This window comes from Globicephala melas, chromosome 2, assembly GCF_963455315.2.
Source record: "Globicephala melas chromosome 2, mGloMel1.2, whole genome shotgun sequence".
NCBI classification, from domain to species: Eukaryota; Metazoa; Chordata; class Mammalia; order Artiodactyla; family Delphinidae; genus Globicephala; species Globicephala melas.
The window spans coordinates 155,368,280-155,391,261 of NC_083315.2; the positions used below are offsets into that span (position 1 = coordinate 155,368,280).

The window sequence follows — 22,982 nt, forward strand, 5'->3', positions numbered from 1 at the left end:
AATAGCCAAAGCAATCTTGAGAAAGAAAAACGGAGCTGGAAGAATCAGGCTCCCTAACTTCAGACTATACTACAAAGCTACAGTAATCAAGTCAGTGTGGTACTGGCAGAAAAACAGAAAGGTAGATCAATGGAACAGGACAGAAAGCCCAGAGATAATCCCATGCACATATGGTCACCTTGTCTTTGATAAAGGATGCAGGAATGTACAGTGGAGAAAGGACAGCCTCCTCAATAAGTGGTGCTGGGAAAACTGGACAGGTACATGTAAAAGTATGAGATTAGATCACTCCCTAACACCATACACAAAAATAAGCTCAAAATGGATTAAAGTCCTAAATGTAAGGCCAGAAACTATCAAACCCTTAGAGGAAAACATAGGCAGGACACTCTATGACATAAATCACAGCTAGATCGTTTTTGACCCTCCTCCTAGAGAAATGGAAATAAAAACAAAAATAAACAAATGGGACCTAATGAAACTTCAAAGCTTTTGCACAGCAAAGGAAACCATAAACAAGACCAAAAGACAACCCTCAGAATGGGAGAAAATATTTGCAAATGAAGCAACTGACAAAGGATTAATCTCCAGAATTTATAAGCAGCTCATGCAGCTCAATAACAAAAAAACAAACAACCCAATCCAAAAATGGGCAGAAGACCTAAACAGACATTTCTCCAAAGAAGATATACAGACTGCCAACAAACACATGAAAGGATGCTCATCGTCATTAATCATTAGAGAAATGCAAATCAAAACTACAATGAGATATCATCTCACACCAGTCAGAATGGCCATCATCAAAAAATCTAGAAACAATAAATGCTGGAGAGGGTGTGGAGAAATGGGAACACTCTTGCACTGCTGGTGGGAATGTGAATTGGTTCAGCCACTATGGAGAACAGTACGGAGGTTCCTTAAAAAACTACAAATAGAACTACCATATGACCCAGCAATCCCACTACTGGGCATATACCCTGAGAAAACCAAAATTCAAAAAGAGTCATGTACCAAAATGTTCACTGCAGCTCTATTTACAATAGCCCAGAGATGGAAACAACCTAAGTGCCCACCATCGGATGAATGGATAAAGAAGATGTGGCACATATATACAATGGAGTATTACTCAGTCATAAAAAGAAACGAAATTGAGCTATTTTTAATGAGGTGGATAGACCTAGAGTCTGTCATACAGAGTGAAGTAAGTCAGAAACAGAAAGACAAATACCATATGCTAACACATATATATGGAATTTAAGAAAAAGAAAAGTGTCATGAAGAACCTAAGGGTAAGACAGGAATAAAGACACAGACCTACTAGAGAATGGACTTGAGGATATTGGGAGGGGGAAGGGTGAGCTGTGACCAAGCGAGAGAGAGGCATGGACATATATACACTAACAAACTTAAGGTAGATAGCTAGTGGGAAGCAGCCGCATAGCACAGGGAGATCAGCTCGCTGCTCTGTGACCGCCTGGAAGGTTGGGATAGGGAGGGTGGGAGGGAGGGAGACGCAAGAGGGAAGAGATATGGGAACATATGTATATGTATAACTGATTCACTTTGTTATAAAACAGAAACTAACACACCATTGTAAAGCAATTATACTCTAATAAAGATGTAAAAGAAAAAGGCAAAAGTATCACAATTTATGATTAGATTATTTATATCAATAGAATTTTAGACCTTCCAATATACGTTCATCTACATATCTCTAAAGAATATCATGATTCCCTGATATAAACATCCATGTCATTGTCTTTTTTTTTCCCCCAACATCTTTATTGGAGTATAATTGCTCTACAACAGTGTGTTAGCTTCTGCTGTGTAACATAGTGAATCAGCCATACATATACACGTATCCCCATATCTCCTCCCTCTTGCGTCTCCCTCCCACCCTCCCTATCCCACCCCTCTAGGTGGTCACAAAGCACCGAGCTGATCCCCCTGTGCTATGCAGCTGCTTCCCACCAGTCATTCATTCTACATTTGGTAGTGTATATATGTCCATGCCACTCTCTCACCTCGTCCCAGCCCACCCCTCCCCCTCTCCGTGTCCTCAAGTCCACTCTCCACATCTGTGTCTTTATTCCTGTTCTGCCCCTAGGTTCTTCAGAACCCTTTTTTTTTTTTTTTTTTAGATTCCATATATATGGGTTAGAATACGGTATTTGGTTTTCTCTTAAGGAAAGTATACAACCTTACCTTTCTGGGTTTTTTCTGCAATGCTATGCTATTTGTTTGATATTACATAGTCTTCAGTAATGACGTAGTTTTGTGATATGATATATATCTTATAATCTTACCAATATTCCAAAATGTAAAGAGCAGAAAAAAATAAATAAGAGCAATTTTTAAGAGAATAAAAGCCTTTGGCCTTCTAATGAATTTTTAAGTGGCACATTTTAAAGCAGAAAATAAATTAAGCTGGAAAAGAAAAACAGAAGTAGGCACAGAACTATTTTGAAAATCCAAAAATTGTATTATCTGAGCATATAAAATGGCTCAACAAGGCTACTTATTAAACAATTAACTCATTCTTTAAACTATAATGTGTTTTATTTGTAAACCAGTATCATTTTTATTTTAACACACACTTCCAAATATACCCTGGAGTCATTTTTGGAAAATAATTAGTCCTAAAAAACAAAAAAGGAGTAGGCTGTATTACTACTGCCCTAAGGTGGCTCTGTGATTTTATTAAAAATTAAATACTCTTTAGAGGCATTATTCAGTAAGATATTAAAAATATACTTTTTCCAAAATTATTTACAATGTATTTCCACATCACAGACTTACTGGACACTTGAATTTGCAGTGAAATATCTGTTACCCTTTCTTCCTTGATTAACCGTTGCTCTAACTGCGACATGCTGCATTAATTTTTAAGGCTTTTAAAGTGGAAATTACAATGCCTGCTGTGATAATTGTAATACTACCCTAACTGTGGCAATCACTTTAATGCTACTTCTTTGCTTATCATTAGCAATGCTAAGTGATAAAAATAATTATATCAAGAGTATTCTGGGAAATGACTGTTTAACAGATTTTAATATTCTGAAAAGCTCAATCTAGATAACTCTCAGTACCATGGATTAGGATACTGTCTGATGGCATGGACCCTTCTAAATTTCCTCTAATTAAGTAAAATCCCCAGATGGTTCTCAATCAATCAATCCCCCCAACCACTCTTCTCTCTAGCTACCTCCCTTATACCCAGGCTCATTGAACCAGCTGCCAAACCAGGCTGACAACAGAATAATCAAGGTAGAGCAATTTCCTGGGATCAAATCAATTCAGATTCAAGCCTGAAATGCTTAGAGCTGCTTTACCTTGGGGCAACTAGTCATCCAGTAAGTGTCAGATGGGTTAAAGTGAAAAGCACTCCACAATGAGTGCAAAGGGATCACTTCCTCCATCTTTTATATGTCCAAGAAATTCATACATAAAAACGAAAGCATCTTTTCCATGACAGCTCATCTGTCATGAAATAAGCATTTGTCACTCTTAAGTGCTGACAATTGATTTTATAAATATAATTGCCCTACATTTTGCTTTCTTTTGAAAGAAAGTCGACTTATCCAAATGACTATTCTTCTGGAACATTCAGATTTCTTGACAAGTGACAAATGACAAAGCAGAAGTGATAAACCAAGACTAAACATGGATAAAAATCAATCATGACTTTCCTGCTTATTACCTTAGAAACATCTGGGTTTAATTCAATGCAAAGATACAGTTGAGAATCAACATAGGAGCATAAAATCCATTTAAAGTAACTGATTATACAAGAGAAAAGATGATGTGAAATGCATACACAGATCAATGAAATGCTTTTTGTTGCTATCAAAGAGGCACAAAAGTCTTAAAGAGGTTTGAGATCTGATAATACCGTCAGCGAGATTATCAATGTCACTCACTTAACTTATAGAAGCTGCCAGAAAATGCTCCAGTAGTAACGGCTGCATTTTAAACGCTTCTTTCTAACCAATACTTAAGTTGAAATATACAAATAAATGAGATTTTAAAATAAATGCATTGGGGGAAAAGGCATGTGATATTAAGGAAGATTTTGTGATTCTCTTCCATTTGGATATTAGAGAATAATTTCAAATTAGGGAACTAAAAGCTATACTAGAGGAGGAGAGTGGATCTATTTTAAGCGTAAACTCTGAAAAGCCACAGAATGTTAAAAGATTACAAAGGCTTTAAAAAGGTTTTAAAAACTAAGTTACCTTTTACCTTGAAATAGTCTAGACATAAAGACTCTTCTATCAAGAACATCTTGATAGGTTGTATGCACAGCATAGCATTCAAGTGTTTGTTCAAAGGACATATGAATGAATGGTTGGTCACAGCAAAAACCAGTCCTCAGGAATTTGGCTTTTATACCTGATTATTCTTGTCTGTCAGTTGATCAAGAGTTTCAGATTGTTTCTCCAGCGCTCGCTCTAACTTCTTATGCTTAAGCTTCCACTGCCTAATGGACTCCTGAGCTTTCAGCTTCAGCTCTTCTCTCTTCTCCTCTGCCACCTGTCTCAGGGCCTCCGACTGCTGGAACTCAAGGAGGTACTGCTCGGCCTGCTTGGTTGCATCCTCAGCATGCTGAGTCAGCTTTGAGATCTGGAGGTCAGCGCACTTATGTCTGGCATCACATGTCTCAAAGTGATTCTGGATCTCCTTCAGTTCATCCAACATCTCTAGTTGCTGTTTCTCCCTGTTCTCCAATTCACATGTCAAATTCTAGGAAGAAAGCATGTGAGATATCAGGAACACGTTCTTGTCAAAATTAGATGCATAACATATCATCAAACAAGAATCACTAACATCACTAAATTAGCAATCAATCTAGAAAATATGATCTTTTTCCATGTATTTTATGATCACATTAGTTGAGAATAATTTTTTATAAAAATATTTTCTTTTTTAGACTTCATTATCCAAAAAGGAAAAATATTTTTTTTTCAAATTGACTGTCACTAAAATAGAAGGTCTTGCTGATGAGAAAAACAATGTGCATTACTTTAGTAAGAACCTAGTGTTTTGTACAACTGAAGAAATGTCAATGTTTTAAAATTTGTCAGATATCAGAGCAATTATATGCAATCATACGTAATGCTTCACTTTTTGGCAGCACCTAAAATTTTGTTATAATAAAATAAAACTCTGTAACAAAAAATGAGCATTGATGATAGAAACATCAGTAATAGATAACACTGTATGTGAAAGTCCATTTAAAAGACTCTCAATAAAGTATTTATAGATAGGTTATTTCCAGCTAAATCAACATAATGTTGTAAGTTGATGAACTTACCTCGAGCTTATATAAATCACTGCAGGATAGATTTTTAAATAAACTTAAATTTATGTGGAATACATACCTAATCAAGAAAAGAACCTAACATTTTTTTTCTTTTTTTTTTTTTTTTAAGAACCTAAACTCTTAAAAGCTAGCTTCCTCAAACCAAAAGCGGTCAATAATACATTTGGAACTTACACTTAATCATCATGATTCATACATATTTTTAATCTGAGAAGAATGGGCAAAGATGGATTGTTAACTTCAAAAGTGAGAGGACATTATATAACATTCTATACAAATAAAAGAATGAACATAATCATTAACATTAAGCCACTCTTGTAAAACTCTGGAAGGGAGTGACAAATTCAAATACAAGTGCTTCCAATGTATCCCATAAGCTGTCCCTCCTGAGCCTTAGTTTCCAAATACCTGTGGTTACAACGGTGACATGAAAATGTCATGTGTCCAAGTAAGACTAGGTTCAGAAGGCTAAGATGACGCTGCAAGCTGGACAAACAATAAATATCATCTACACTGTCCTGAAGCACCTACAGAGACTGGAAACATTTAAAAACCTCCTATGACTCTAACAGCAGAATGTTCAGTTCCAGATTCATCATCCCTGAACTGTGGCTCAAATAAAGTTAAATTTCTCTCATGATTAAAGTCATGGTGTGACATTATGGCAATAACATAAAAATAATGTCTCGAAAACAAGAGGTTTGCATTTGCTCAGTTTGCTAAATTCAGTGCAGCCTGGAAGAGATGAGTCACTCCTTTATCCACCCAAACAAAATAGTAAATTGAGAACTGTGCACTTGTTTGTGTGGAAAATTCTAAAATGAGATCAGAAAACCCTAGTGATGGTGGTTTACCCCTTTGCCCTTATCTAAAAGTTTTACCACATGCCAGAAATCAGCTTTATTAACAAGCAGTAGTCAAGTGGTTTCCAGATCAACAGAGAGACACCATTTTTTTCCCCACAACAAAGACTTGGGAGACTGGTTTCACTTGCTATGTGTTAGGCAGATAATTTACAGAAAGGTTAATAAGATCTGGCTACAACACCAAAGAAGATAATAATCTAACTGTGGAGATATTCAGACTATCAGCTAAATTACAAGAGTGGATAGTACAAGGTGATGACGGACAGCTACTTGAACGGGTCTATATCTACAGCGTGGCTGGGGAGGGTCTCTCTTAGGAGGTGACATATGAGCTGAGATCTAAATGAGAAGGAGCTGGCAGTAATAACAACAACAACAACTACTACTACTACTAAAGTTTATTAAGCAGTTGTGCAAGGGATAGTGCAAATGCTTTATATGAATTACCTCATTCAATGCCACCACAAAACTAAAGTAAGGCAGTCTTACTATCTTGGTTTTACTGAAAGGTAACGAACACTTGGAACTTGCCCAAGTTCACATACCTAACAAGTGAGAGCACAGGATTCAGACCCAGATACTCTGACTCCAGAGCCCATGTTTTCAACTCTTTACTAAGCTTTCAGATTCCCAAAGGAATCTGAACTAACTCCATGCCTCTTAGGTCACCCACTCCCATAGTCTTATCCTAGGGTTTTTTTCAGAACTGTCACCTTTGAAGCAAAAGGTATGTCCAACCCCACCCCTCCCCATTATCTCCCCCTCAGGCCTCTGGCTTTATATACCAATCTTCCCAGTTCCCTTTTCTTCTCCTTTTCTTCTGATACATCTGTTCCTCATTGTCAAGAGGACGACCATTCCCTTGATATTCCTTTTGCTGATTTTAAATTCCAGGCTCTTTAACCTAATTTTCTTAATTTCACTTTAGCCACTCCCTTGCTCACATCTCAAACTCCCTTTAAAAACTGCTCATCTACTGAACTTGAACAGCAAAACCACCAACTCTGGAGGAACTACAAAAATCTCCTATTTCCTATATCAGGTTACTCAGTCCTCCAAGGAAAATCACACATGAGTATCAGGCGATGTGATGGGACACTGAAAGCCATCCTCAGTGCCCAGAAATTCTTCTGCAGGCCCCCACCCAGTCCACTGTACTATCTCTGAACCTAACAGCTTTTTACTCACTGTAGGATATAACATAGCTCCCCTGTGAGAAATAAAATTGAGGCTATTAGGCAGGACACCCCCCAAATTTCCTACATGTACCATCCTGAATCTTACCAATGGTTAGTCTCTCCTCCTCTCTAGGCTCTGAGGAAAAGGGATCTTTTAGAGAAACTAGCCTACCTTTGCTATTTCCTTCCACAACCATCAAGGGATTCACTACACCAGTTAAGTCCTCTCCTTCATGTACTGAACCTCTCTTTCCCTACTAGATCATTCTTCTCTACTTCTCCCATCTTAAAAAACACAGTAATTTTTTTAAAACTAAACAAACAAAAAAAACCTTTATCAATCTGACATGATCTTCTAACCAGTACCCTGTACTCTTCCCTTCCTGTTAAACTCCTGCAAAGAGCAATCCACACTTGATGCCCCACAATCTTATTTCCAATTCACCTCTCGATTCACTGGTACTGGTCCCGATACACAATTAAAATAACTCTCATCAAGATCCCCAAAGATAACCTACAGCCAAATACAATGGACTCTACAAATCTTTCCTAATATCCTCGTTGAATGTGGCACTGCCAATTACTTCTGCTCATTCCTAATCTCTCTTCTTCCCTGATTTTCATAATATACTCTTCACTAGTTCTCCTTTTTCTTCCTGTTTTTTCATAGTCTCCTTCCCTGGGTCTCTTCAAATATTTGGCTTTTAAATAGAGATAACTGTATAGGGTTCTACTATTAATCATCATTCCATCTAGACAATGCCTTTGGTGGTAAGTATATAGATAAACAGAGATATAAGTGATTCCTAATTCAGAGCCAGACTGATCTTCTCAACTCCAAACCTTTAAATATCTAATTACATAATGACTTTCTACACTTGGTAATCCCACGGGCATCTTAATTTCAGCACGTCAAAAAAGTGAATTTATTGGATGCCCAACCCCTAACAAAAAAAATAGTCTTTTTAAAATAGCAGTAAAGGCTCTCTGCTGAGGAAGGATAAAAATGGAGGTGGATTTGTGTATTTAAATACAGTGAGAAAGTTGGAAATAACTGCTGTAGGAAAAGAGAAAATCAACAAGAGATAAATGTTTAAAAGCTGACAAACATAAATGAGGTTACAGTTAGACAGTCTCAAATTTCTAATGGATCCAAGAGTATATAAAATTCTTCGAATTTCTCCAGCATTTCTTTTGAATCCAGAAATAAAATAAGTTCAGCATTATTTATCCTTCTGTAATTACAGAGCACAAGAATAGGCACAGGATTAATATATGCAAGCCCAGAGCTTAACAACATAATAGGAAGATCCTATTCAGTCACTCTTTTGACATTCTCTTTAATCCATCTTCCTCAAAAAACCAATCAGAATAATCTCATTGTAATAAACATTTCTCCCCCATAAATCAAAAGATTATGCTATAGAACCCTCATAACAATTCCTCCAATAAACACACACACTCATACATACATACACACACATCACACACATATACACAGAGAGAGCACATGAAGCATACAAACACATCATTAATGCATGGATAAATGCTTCAAGGTAGGCACGTATAGTAAATATTAGTATCCTCCTATGTACTACATGAAACGTTAAATGGAAGGCAATTTTCTTATTCATTCCATTATGATGATTTTCAATGCCAACATTACTGTCATACATTCCTGGAAGCACCTTCTACCCTGAAGAACTTTTTATATTTAAATTGTGTGAAATTATCTCAGCTACTAAAGCTGGTTAAATTTCATATTACTTAATTAAGCCCATTATTTATTTCTCACTATGTAAGTAACCATCAAAGATAAGAACAATCCAGAAACACACTTTTTACCAAGAATTCCTTCCAGTTGGAGGGGAGGAAAAAACTTTAGGATCCTAAAGGGAACCTTTTTAGTTTCTGTGGCTGGGCCTGAGAATTAAACTAACATAAGACAGATTAACAGGAGAAAAGGACATGAATTTTATTTAATACTTTTATGTATACATAGGAGCCTTCACAGAAAAAAGAAGACGCAAAGAAGTGGTTGGGACTGAGCGCTTATATACCTTTTTAACAAAGAATTTACGGAGAGGTGACAAGACAAAGGAAAAGGGATTTAATAGTGGGAAAGTGACTAGGAAATATATGGGGGAATGAAAGATAAGGGTTATTTTAGGTTTGTTTGTACAGATCCATTTTGGCATCAACTCCCAGTCTTCAATGATGACAGTGTTCTTCTCTTCCTGGTACAGAGAGAGCACCTTCCTCATGGGAAATACTGACCTGCTTTTAGGTAGAAACAGGAGGTCAGAGAGCCCTTCCTGCATCTCCTGGTTCTCAAGTGCCCTTGGCTGAAAATACTCAATATGCCGAAGCGGCATGTTTTCAGGTGGCATGTTCTGATTCCCTTCACAGTACGTTACCAAAAGGTCTATAAAAGCTCCAACTTACTAAAACTGCATACATTTGAACGGATTTCTTTTCTCTTTCCTTCTTCAGGTGGGAAAATATATTAATGGGTAGTTGTGTTGAGGGTCTCAGGTTTGGTGATAGCTAGAAGGGTTCACAGAACTAGAAGCATATTGAAGCATATAGTTGTACTTATGGTAAGATTTATCAGAGTGAAAAAATACAAGGCAAAATCAGCAAAGGGTAAAGGACATGCAGTGAAGACCAGTGGAAACCAGCTGCAAGCTTCCAAGAGTCTTCTCCTTCCCAGCGGAAACACACAAGACATGCTCAATTCTTCCAGCAGTGAATTCTGACAACACGCGTGAAGTGTTGTCTACCAGGGAAGCTCATCAGAGACTCAGTGCCCATAGTTTTAATTAGGGGTTAGTCATTTAGGTACTGTCTGTCTAGTATGTAGCAAATTTCCAGACCCCCAGAAGGAAAGCAGGTGTTCAGCATAAACCACATTTGGTTTGTACAAAAGGTCCAGTCACAGTGAACTACCCTTATCATTTAGGAAAGGTTTCATATCAGTGTAGAGAAATGATTATCACTCAAGTTCCTAGATGCCAGACAAGGGCCTACCTTGCAAGCAGGTAGGCTGAGGAAATTTCCTCAGGAGGCTGAGGAAATCTGTCTCAGGCCTATTAAGTTAACTCTTCTCTTCCCAGTAGTAAAATGGCCAAAGAACAGAAAGGAAAAAAGATAATAATGCCCTAAATAAGTTCTTAATTAAAAAACAATTAACTATAAATAATACCTGTAAAACAATGCATTTAGAAGTTGATAGAAAAGAACCCTCTCCCTTTAAAATTGGTTGGCTTTGGCTGCCACTGGCTCCCTCTTTAATAGCTGCAGTGGTTGTACTCAAATTCTAAGAAAATTACTGATGACCTACTCATATGAATAAGGCATTAAAACACAAATAGAAAAAAAAAGAGAGATATTCTATTAAAAAAATAATGTAGATAGGACCCACCATAAATTCTAGCATTAACGGATCACACATCTAAGATCATAATTTTACTTATTTTGATTACAAGGGATATTTATCAAGTTGAAATTACAAAAGTGGAAAAATTGGATAAGGTAGGAGAATAATGGAGCAAGTATACAGAATAAAGAAATCAGCTCTGTCTAGCATACAAAAATCTTTCCACCCACCTTCTTCCCATTATCTCATATTCATGAAGAAGAATTGCTAAGCCTACATTCAAAACATTTTCCATGAGGAATTAATTAAGGGAGAAAAAGTGGACTATGGTGTAAGTGGCAACAATGATTATCTGTTCAACGATGTAACTAAAATACAACAAAATACAATTTCTCCTCTACTCTTAATTGACAGTCAACACACACAAAAGATTAGGCACCTTAGTGAACACTTAAAAGTAAAAACCTGAAAGAAGATGTGGCACATATATACAATGGAATATTACTCAGCCATAAAAAGAAACAAAATTGAGTTATCTGTAGTGAGATGGATGGACCTAGAGTCTGTCATACAGAGTGAAGTCAGAAAGAGAAAAACAAATACCATACGCTAACACATATATATGGAATCCAAAAAAAAAAAAAAAAGTCATGAAGAACCTAGGGGCAGGATGAGAATAAAGACGCAGACCTACTAGAGAACAGACTTGAGGATACAGGGAGGGGGAAGGGTAAGCTGGGACAAAGTGAGAGAGTGGCATGGACATATATACACTACCAAATGTAAAACAGATAGCTAGTGGGAAGCTGCTGCATAGCACAGGGAGATCAGCTCGGGGCTTTGTGACCACCTAGAGGAGTGGGATAGGGAGGGTGGGAGGGAGGGAGACGCAAGAAGGAAGAGATGTGGGGATGTATGTATAGCTGATTCACTTTGTTATAAAGCAGAAACTAACACACCATTGTAAGGCAATTATACTCCAATAAAGGTATTAAAAAAATAAAATAAAATAAAAGTGAAAACCTGCCCCAAATAAGCCAGGGTACAGTGAATGGCATTTATTTTAAATAAACATTTCCATATACAGTATTATGTACTTCATGTGGAAACTTGTAATGGCAATGAGAAAACAGCTAGACTTAAAAGACTCAAAAGTAACACCTATAGGGAGACGGTGGCATACCACGGAAAGAGCATGGCTTAAGTTCAAATCCCTGCTCTGCCAGTCTATGACCTTAGAAGAAATGCTTACTATCTGTGAACCAAAGTAACAAGTGAATTTATAAAATGGACTCAGTAACATTTACACCACAGAACAATGATGACCTACATGAGATCACTTAGATAAAACAGCTGGAAGAGTGACTGGCACATTTCAGGAACTCAACAATGATAGCTCGTTATAACTAACTAGAAACAATGTTAGAATTAAAGAAGCAATCCAATGCCTACATTTTAGAGATAAGGAAATGGAAGGCAGCAGAAGATAAAGTGATCAATCCAAGATAAGGGAGATAGTTTTCAGCCACAGGTCCCTAATATTCAAACCAATATTGATCCCACATCAGTATATTACTGACTTGGATACTAGCCAACCTTCTTAATAATTAAATAAGTTGCCATGGTCCTTCCTGAGACAGAAGGAAATCCTGAATAGGAATTATACAATCTCTGATGCATAGAAGTTTCTAGAACTTTTTCTGAAACAGAGAGAAAAACCACAGGATAAGGTTGACTTGGGTTAAAAAAAACCAGAAAAGTACTGTAAGAGAAATACTGATTGGGGCAAATATGACCAAGCAGGAGGGAAGCAATATCAAGGGTAACTACTAGAAACAGGATTTAAGTTTGTAAATTTAAGAGAAACTATTCTGATCAGCAAGACCTCATAAAGAAGGAGACAAAGTAAGGACACAATGGACAAACTAAAGTGTAAAGAAGAGAAAAGACCGGGTCACTGATGGAAAGGAGATGAGCATCCATGCCCAATGATAGCATGCGCAAGAGCCGCAGAGTGGCCGAGCCATCTGAGGCTGCCCATGAAGAGCAATAGCTCAAGAGGGCTAAAGAAGACTGGAAGATGAGTTGAGAAATCAGGTTGCGGGGATGCCAAAATCCAGTTTAAGCTTTCAACAGTTTTTAAGCAAGGGTGTAACATGATCAGACATGTGCTTGAGAAAGATCAATCACCAAAGGACATTATCCTAACATTAGGATAGTAAAATATTAGAGCAACATTAAAAATCATTGAAGGTCATCCTTTTAAAGCAGGAAAGGACTTTGAGAACCAATTCTTCTCTCATCTAAGTTCAATTTCAGCAATCAAATTCGATGGAGCTGGTTTACAACAGACAAGAAGGAACAGTGGCATTTAAGAGGCAAGAAAAAAAAAAAACACTATTGACACTTGTCAGTCTTCCTAAAGAAAATACAGATATATTTCCCTTCAGTCCAATAAACACTTACTGCATTCAGCAACAACCAAGCTGCCAAGACACAAAGCTGAGTAAGACAGTATGGTTCTATGTTCTACTCCTCTGGAGAACCATACAGCCTAGTTGGGGAAACAGACATGTAAGTTATTTTGAATAAATGCGATAAATATGAGCAGTTCTTTCTTCTCTATTTCAAATTTTGCCTCTTCCCCATTTATGCTACCAAATATATACTTATGTTTTATTCTTCAATGTCTTTATCTGATTATGTAATGTTTTCTAACAATAATTATTTGTCCAAAGAAAAGAGCCCCGAACAACATTAGGGAGTGACAAAGGGAACAAAAAGAAGATAATTCAAAGTTGCTGCTGAAAGTAATAAACAGAGAGTGAGAAAGAGAGGGAAGGATGGGGAAGAGAGAGACAGAAACGGAGATAGAGAGACAATGAATGCTCATGCCAGCCAATCCCAGAACTCAAACCACCAACAGCACTAAGGCAAGAGTATGCCTAGCACTCCTGCCCTGTTTCCCTCTGATGCCTTCTTTCAAGATGGACATGCCCTTAACATTGGTGTTGGTAGGGGAAACGGGATTGAAAGGAGTATGGGGAAGAGGAAAAAGATTAACAAGAAAATCTGATCAATAAGACACCTTTCCCAAATATTCACAAATAAAGCCTTCTGTAAGAATTCAAATAATTTGATTCTGTAATGTTTGGAAAACATACCAAAATAGGGGCAAGCCAAGTGGAAATACAATCATGTGTAAAGACTCTATTTACTAATGAAAAATACAATAGTTGTACCTATACATACACACTTTTTAGTGTGCTAAACACACGCACTGTAAAATTATGTGGTGTTTGTATTATACTCATTTTACCAAAAATAAAGAATATTTTAAAATTTTAATTATTATAGAGATTAAGAATTTTTACATCTTGGCATCAATGACAACTTCATTTTAAGCATAAAATATTTTGGTTTAAAAACACTTGGTTGGAAACACAACTCTTAATTATAATATTTACCATTTAAAAACACACAAACCACAACAGAATAATCTGTTTTACAATACAGTTCCTAGAAACCCAATAGAATAAAAGTAGTAACTGTTTGAATGTGCCAAAGTGATACACTGAAACAAAAATGATGTTTAAAGCATAAAGCTCAGTTCATTACAAGGGAAAAAAAACAGTGACATTAAAGCTAATAAATAACAAGCCTCAAGTAGAATACCATTTGAAATAGAATTCAGTTAATCATCTTTAACACTATGTGAACAATGTATTTGTTCACTAATTCCAGCCCAAAATATGACTTCCTTAAAGCAGGGACAAGATGAAAATGTTGACTGAAGAAAACAGTAACATTATATCCAAAACGAGATGCAAAGAGCCCAGTGAGGAAGGTGATTAACTCAAGTAACAGGAAAAAATATTAGAATTTTATATTTTTTGTTTTTATTGAAATTAAACTCTTTTCCAGCATGTTGGAACATTTTTGTTTTCATGTGACCAGTTAATTGTATTCATAGATGATTTAGTTTCAACTAAAATGGACAGGAAGCTTTAAAAAAAAAAACTGTAAAGAAGGGCTTCCCTGGTGGCGCAGTGGTTGAGAGTCCGCCTGCCGATGCAGGGGACGCGGACTCGTGCCCTGGTCTGGGAAGATCCCACATGCCGTGGAGCGGCTGGGCCCGTGAGCCATGGCCGCTGAGCCTGTGCTCCACAACGGGAGAAGCCCATGTATGCAAAAAAAAAAAAAAAAAAAAAAACTATAAAGAAACTACAGGTTGAATATAACATTACTAATGCATGGATATGTGTTTGTAAATGTGATATTAGGTCTAACATGAATTCAACCTGTGTTTGCTAAGTACCACCAGGTTAGGCTCAAAAGCTATGAAAAAGATAAGGCAAGGTCATGTTTCTCAACAGAAAGAAAAACCTGATTACTGCACTGTTGTGTATGACCCAATAGTAGTCAGCCTCTAGCCCCACTTCCTAATATACTCTCCTGTTCCATGGAGGCTACAAAACCAAATGCTCAGCACTCCCTAGAGCTAGGTTCCAGGGGCAAATCAGATGCAATGCAGAGAGATTTAGAGATTTAGAATGTGGAAGAGAGGCAGGGACCATATACTTGCTAATTTGGCTTTTTACTTCTTGCCAGCAAGGTCATAAAAGATAAAATTTATTCTGTTCTGTAGTGAATCTCTCCCTTTGTGCTATCCATCCTTTCTTGGAAGCCTAGGCAGGGCCACATCTGCCAACATTATAAACAACTATTGTATAAAATACCTAAAGCAGTTCTATTTCCCATACTAAACCCTAACTGATATTATAAAGTTTTGCCTTTACTGAGTAAATAAAAGAACTAACAGATTTAATAGGATTTCACCAGAAATTCTCAGATTCTCAATTAAGCCATGCTCCAATCACCTCTACTGGGAAATTAACTTGACATATTCTTACATGTCTTGATGAACTCATTCATTTCAGCATAATTCAGGTGTTTTATGAACAGATACCGAGAGGACAACTAATCAATTTTCCACAGTAGGAAGAACTAAGGCAAGTCTCTTTTAATAAAAGAACTCAAATCAATCAAAACAAGTGTGGTAGCACCGAAATATACCTACATGCAGTTAAAATATGCCACCACTCATTGGGATCATACTATTTAAAACTTTTTTTTTAAGTCATGATTGGTTAAAATCTATGAGTCAATTATTTTTAACTCAAGCAAAACACGTATTAATAATCTTTAAAAACTGCTTCAAACCCTTAATGAGTGAGGGATCAGCCACATAAAACATCAGGGGCCATTATGGTAACCATGTCACAAATATTCTTCCTTTAAAAACATTAACCTTCTGCCTTTTCTATCATACTAATTTTGACCACATATACTATTATCATTTTCTTTTCCCCCAATGAAGCAGAGACACACAAAGGATATTACTTCCAAATAATAGGTTCCTCAGTCTTTCTCAGTGATTAAAAATAATTATTTCTCCACAAGTCCTATGAGAACATATCTGCTTCATACAATTACAGTTTCCTTGTACTTTTTAATGAAACATGATACTAAGCTTAAGCAAAGTACACAAAGTAATGTTCAATTAATTAAATACATTCATCTCTTTGTGAAGAAATAAAATATTAACTTCTGCTTCATTAGCAGTGATGTTCACTACACGGAACATTTTAAATACACATTTCTTCAGAGCGTTTAACTTAAAACACGGGGGGACATATAATTATCATCTAAGGCCCCAGCAACACACTAGGGGAATTCTGACCCTGGCACACATATCTCAAAGTACATTTGCGTTTTCTTAATTTTTCTCATACTCTGTAGACTGATAAATTTAACTCTGCAACTCTGATGTTTAAAGTAGGCACTCTGGGAAAAGAAAATTTGAATATAGATAGGATAAAACTGTTCTAAGCAACTGCTTTAAGCAGATTGGTATTTGGGACAACCCTTGTTGGAGGTGGAACAACCTGTGGTTACACACTTGCTATGAAATGCAACAGCCCAAAGCAGGTATCAGAGAAAGATGTTCACCTGTGACTTTCCAGTGTTGGTGTGGCAGCTTAGAGGATGAAGATAAATTATGTAGTTCAACTAAAGAAATATTATTCCTAATTATATGACATATCATGAAGAGGAGAAACTAAGTGTAACATAGCACAATACTATTGCTCTACATCACTATAGAGCATTACGATTTATTTGAAACAGATCAGACACATTGTCTTATATGATACAATAACCTTGTGCAATTGGGAGAAATCAATTTTTCTATTTTAGACAGGAGGAGAAAAGAGAAGCTAAGGAAAGCTAAATGAGATAAAAGAGGCCTAGTTTCTTTTTGTAAAGTAAAGTATTTTGAACAAAACTAATGATCCCTTGAGATACCACCTCACACCCATTCAGGTGGCTACTACTTTAAAAAAAAAAGAAACCAGAAAACAGAAAACAAGTGGTGGAGAAATTGGACGTCTGTGCACTGTTGATGGAAAAATAAAATGGTACAGTGGCTCTAGTAAACAGTATGGTGGTTCCTCAAAAGATTAAACACAGAATTACCATATGATCCAGCAATTCCTCTTCTGGGTATGTACCCCAAAGAACTGGAAGCAGGTCTTGAAGAGATGTTTAGATACCCATGTTCAAAGCAGCGTTATTTACAATAACTAAAATGTGGGAGCAACCCAACTATTCATCAACTGATGCATGGATAAGCTATATATATATATATATATACACACACACATATATATACATATACACACAATGAATATTATTCAACCTTAAAAAGGGAGGAAATTCTGCAATATGCTACAACATGGATGAACCTTGAGGATATGAGGATATTATGGTAAGTGAAATAGCCAATCGCAAAAAGACAAATACCATATGACTCCGCTTACATGAGGTATTGATATTTAGAGTAGTCAAAATCATAGACAGAAAGTATAGTGGTAATTGCCAGATGCTGGGGGGAGGGGAGAATGGGGGGTTACTGTTTTAATATGTGTAGAGTTTCAGTGGGGATGGGGATGGATGATGTGATAGCTGCACAGCAATCTGAAAGTATTTAGTACCACTGAGCGGTTCACTGAAAAATGGTTAAGAAGTTAAGTTTTACATTATGTGTACTTTACCACAAAAAAGGAAAAATAAAAATAATCCCTTTTTTAACTATGGTAGACATAGAAGGGGATGGCTTTGAGAAATGCTTCTATAATCAGCCCCTCAATAAAGTCAAAGAATATGATCCTCCCCCCACACAGCCAGACCACATTCAGACAATCAAAGTAAAATCAGTGTGTTTTCTATACCAATGAGAATTCAAGATATGGCTCCTAAGCCAATTTCATACCATCTAATCACATTGCCACCTGTTAATTCCACTGATATTTAAAGTTCAGTAAAATTAAAAATTCAGTCACACTGACCTCACTTCAAGTGCTCAATACGTACATCTGGCTAACCTGTGTGGACAGTGCAGATACAAAACGTCTCTGTCACTGCTGGAGGGCTACTGGACCCTGCTAACCTAGAGCAACCACTCGATGTTTTTTCTAATTTTTCTTATCCTTTATATATACAGGTAGAGCCTTTGTTTCTAATGTTGATCATGTACATTCTCTTTTCTAAGTTTAAAACAAATTGCATAAATTTTACTTAAGAGTGAAAAAAAATTTTTGTTCTCAATAAAAATAAATACTTAGGACAATATGTTTTGTGGGAGCAATGTGACTGAAAATGATTCACTGGGTTCTTTTGTTTGTTTTTGGTTTAGCTTTAAAGCTCTGGTCAAAGTTCATTTTATTTTGACATTTGATTTTGTGTCTTAACTGAAATATATCACTTCTTAATGTTAGTAATTTATCTATATAGCCTGTTGGATTTTTAAAATATCAATTGGAAATAAAGACAGCATAATTAATTCCTTTCCAAAGAGATACCTTTCTTTTTCCTTTCATTATTGCCTGGACCAGGAGTCCCAGTATGTTGCTGAATAAGAGGGAAGTGCTTGTCTCATTTACAACCAATAATTCACTGTTAAGCATGGTGTTTGCTATAGGTTTTCAGTAGGTACTCTGCAGTATCAAGAAGTTTCCCTCTCTTCCTTTTAACTAAGAGTTTCCCTAATTAATGGATGTTAAATTTTCATAAGTGCTTTATCTGTTGAGGTAATAATGGTTTTTTCCTCTTATGCTGGTTACTCTACAAACTTTATTTAAATCAACCAGGCGCTACTGGAATAAACCAAATATACACAAATGATATATAAAGATGACACAGGTCCTAACTTGGATACATGTACTGTAAATATTTCCTCCCAATGTAGCTTGTTTTTTTCATTTTCCTAATGGTACCAAGCATAAAGCAGAAATCTTTAACTCTGTCAAAATCAAATTTATATATTTTTTCATTTATGATTCATGCTTTTGGTGTCCTAGTAAGAAATCTTTGTTTACCGGACGCTGTGAATGCTTTCATTTTCTTCCCCTGTATTAGTTATTTATCCATTACTCTTCTTTTAGTGGTTACCCTAGAGATTTCTATATGCAACCTCGACTTATTAACATTTAGATTAGTAATTTTACAACTTTCTTCATCTTAGAACCAAGGACTTTAAAAACACTTCAACTTAATGTACAATTCCCAAATTAAGCAGTATTATTGATGTCATTTTAATTTTCTAAATAATTTAAATAAGATATTATTACAACTGGTTTCAAGTCAATATTCATTTAGACTTTTCCCAAATTTTTACCTCACGTATTGGTCTTCATTCGCTGCTACATTTTTCTTCTTTCCTCTTCAAAAAATTACCTTGACCGTATCAGTTCTGCTAAAACTGAATTCATCAGTTCTTGCTGTCTAGAAATATCTTTACTTCACCTTCAGTTCTGAAGAATATTTTCACTGGGTATGGATCTAGATTGGCAATTATTTTACTTCAGTACTTTGAAGACATCTTCCTATTCTTCTAGTTTCCATTTTGATCATTTATGGTAATACATCTTCTTTCCCCTCTAGCTGCATTTGAGGTTTTCTCTTTCTCTTTGGTTTTACTAATTTTACTATGACATGTCTAGTTGTGATTTTTATTGTATCTGTCCTGCTTGGGATTCTTAGGACTTCTTAATTATGGGAACTGATGTCTTTTCTCTTCAAATATTGCTTCTGCCTCTCTCTTCTGCTTTTAAGATTCCAATTATATATACATTAGAACTTCAGAACTTTTCATTATGTCCCACCTATCTGTTATAAATGTTTCCATATTTTCCATCATTTGTCTCTCTGTGACTCAGAGTGGATATTTTTTTCCTAATTGGTACACTATTTCTCCCAAGGAGGAAGACTTCTGAAATGGCAATGTAAGGAGGTTAGCAGACCCTATTCCCAGCAAAACAACCAGTTAACTGGTAAAAATTATTTTAAAAAATAAAAACCATTTAAAACATTTGGAAATTGTCCTAAGGGCATAGAGCAAATAAAGAAACATTTATTTAAGAAAATCTATTAAATCTTGGTAAGAATAATGAGAGGCTGTGGCATCTCAGCCACAATCTATTCCAAGGTACGCTTCCTTAGCTCAGTGTGAATGAAGCAACACTCCAGGCAAGTATAGCCCAAGAAGACAGGGCTTCCCCTATGCCCAGCTCCCAGTCTAGGGCTACAAATTCACCCACAGACGGGCAGGCCCCCAGATCAGAATTGCAGAAGCTCTATCCCAAGAAGGCACAGCCAAAGGACAAGTCTCCTTTCCCCCAACCAACCCCCACTTGTAGGGCAAAAGGCATAGTACATCTAGATTGCCCCTGCCCAAGTTCACTCAATACAGTGAAGGATCCATAACAGAAGGGGCAAACTGTGAAGATCAGAGACTACCATTCCTACCCAACACCACACCTGAAGAGCTGGAGGATCACTCCAGAGGGAAACAAATTATAGTCCCTGAATTCAGCTCCAATGCAGTGATGCAGAGGTTCTGCTGAGAAGGAGAGAGGTCATATGAACAGAAAGCTCAACAGCTCTGCTGTTATTTGTAACAGAGCATAAGAAAATTCATTTCTAAGGATGATGTCAAAAACAATGGCGATCTTGGGTGTGAGCAGTTAAGAGGCTGGTGGTTTCCATATCACTAGTAGGAACAAGTGAAACAACAGATCAGATAGAAGTTTAATAGAGAGAATCAAGTAAAGGATAGCTAAGGAGAGCTCTCTTGGGATCAGAGAATGCCCCAAAGACTGGCAACACCCTAGCCTTGCAAAGAGGCCCAACCTTAACTGAATCAGATTGTGGAGCAATTTATACCAAAGGGCACTGTCAAAAAAAAAAAAAATCATCTAGCAATTAGTGGAGAGGATAAAAGCTAAGTGAGATAACAACAAAGTCAGCCTAGCCAGAGCTGAATGGGAGGAGCAGGGAAATAGACAATCAAAGAGAGTCCAGCTAAAACAATAATCATCCCTGGTGGTCATGGAGGCTGTGCACATACCCAAGGCTACAAATATAAATGAAGCATGTGACATAATAATGAAATCACTAAACCTGTAAAACTATGAAACCATTGTTTCAGATTTTCAATCACCAAATACCAATTTCTATTTGAAGATATTTCTGCTGTTTTGTCTTCTGATGACTCTTTGCCTTTATATATATATAATATATATAATATATAATAATAATATATAAACAATATAATATATATATTGTTCTGTCCTTGGAGGGTAGGAGCCATCTTGGTGCAGTAGGGATGGAGGAGCCTCATGCCCACTTCCAAAGGTTCAAGGCCCCAAGCCCATACCCCTGGTTCTCCATTTTAAGCCTCACAGTGATTCTGCCCACCCACACTGAAGAGGTCTGGTTTTTCTAGTGAATTGACACTTCAGTGCTAAATGCAAGTTCAGTGATTGTGCCTTTATTGAGGGCAATGTTGATTTCATTTGTGTACACCCAGATCCTAGCACCAGACCCAACAGGCCCTTAATCAAAATTTATTGAATGAAATGACTGCATAAGTTTTTTTTCTCATTGCCAATTAGAAAATAGAAAAAACAGAACACAAAACCAGAAACCAAACCACATACTATATTATACATCCTAAGCATATATATGGATGGAGGCCTCATAAAATTCTTTAGAGAATTAAGAAAAAAAATAAAATTCTTTACAGAATTAAGAAAAAAAAATGTATCTAATCTTCCGTTAAACTCTACCTACCTATCCAGCTCTTAATTTAGTTATTATATATTTCAATACTCAGATTTCTAGTGATTCTTTTCATAATATCTTATTCTCTGCTAGGATTAAATATCTTATAACGTAATTTCTTAACATATTAATAACCATCAGTTAAAGTTGATTTCTGTTAACACCTATATCTGAATAGTCTATCTGCTGGTTTCTATCTCTTGCTTTTTTTTCTCTTGCTAAAAAGTAGTGTGGTTTTGTTTCCCGATCTGCCTGCTAAGTTTTGATTAAAGGCTAGACATTGTACGACAAATTATAGAAACAATATCAGGGCTCAGGATGATCATACCTTCTTCCCCAAAAGATTTACAGTTGACCCTTGAACAACACAGGGGTTTAATTCAAGTATAATTTATAGTTGGCCCTCGGTATCCATGGTTCCTCCACGTCCATGGATTCAACCAACCACAGATCATGTAGTACTGAAATATTTACTCTTCAGAAATATCTGCATATATGTGGACCCATGCAATTCAAACTCATGTTATTCAAGAGTCAACTGTACTTTTGTGTAAATGGGCAGTAAGGATAAGGACAGATAAAATCAAAGCAGATTCAAAGCTATGTTACAGTCTTTGTGACTGTTAGTATATTTTCAGTTCACCCAGACTCCTGAAGTTTAGCCCTTTGGGTATCCCAACTGAAACTGCAAGATGTTCACCGGGCTCCTCCTCTTCAATGGGCCTAAGCTCTGTTGTAAACTCTGCTCAATTTGCGATTCAGAACCCATTACAAGGGAAAATGATGCTAAGTGTCAGGCCCATCACTTTTTGCACTCCACTCCTTAACAGAATACTTGATCCCTCTTGTCCTTGTCCCCAGATAACTCTCTGATAACTTCAAACAGATTTTTTTAAATATATGTCTTCCCCAGCTTTTCTAGTTTTTCTTAGTGGGAGGTACTGTTCTTTAATCAGAATTGCCAAAAGTTTGCCTAATTTATAATCTTCTTTAAGGAAGAGCAAACAGTCTAACATTTTGTCATTACAGGTTCCCCCAAAATAAAAGATTGC

General features: G+C 36.5%; 1 protein-coding gene across 1 annotated transcript in view; it reads right to left on the reverse strand.

Annotated features, from left to right (window-relative positions):
* The window catches only part of CEP128 (centrosomal protein 128), a 437,527-nt gene that overhangs the window by 294,902 nt on the left and 119,643 nt on the right, over window positions 1-22,982 (reverse strand). Inside the window, exon 13 of the mRNA XM_060293645.1 lies at window positions 4,393-4,743. Coding sequence (XP_060149628.1) covers window positions 4,393-4,743 — 351 coding nt within the window. The remainder of the gene's footprint in view (window positions 1-4,392; window positions 4,744-22,982) is intronic.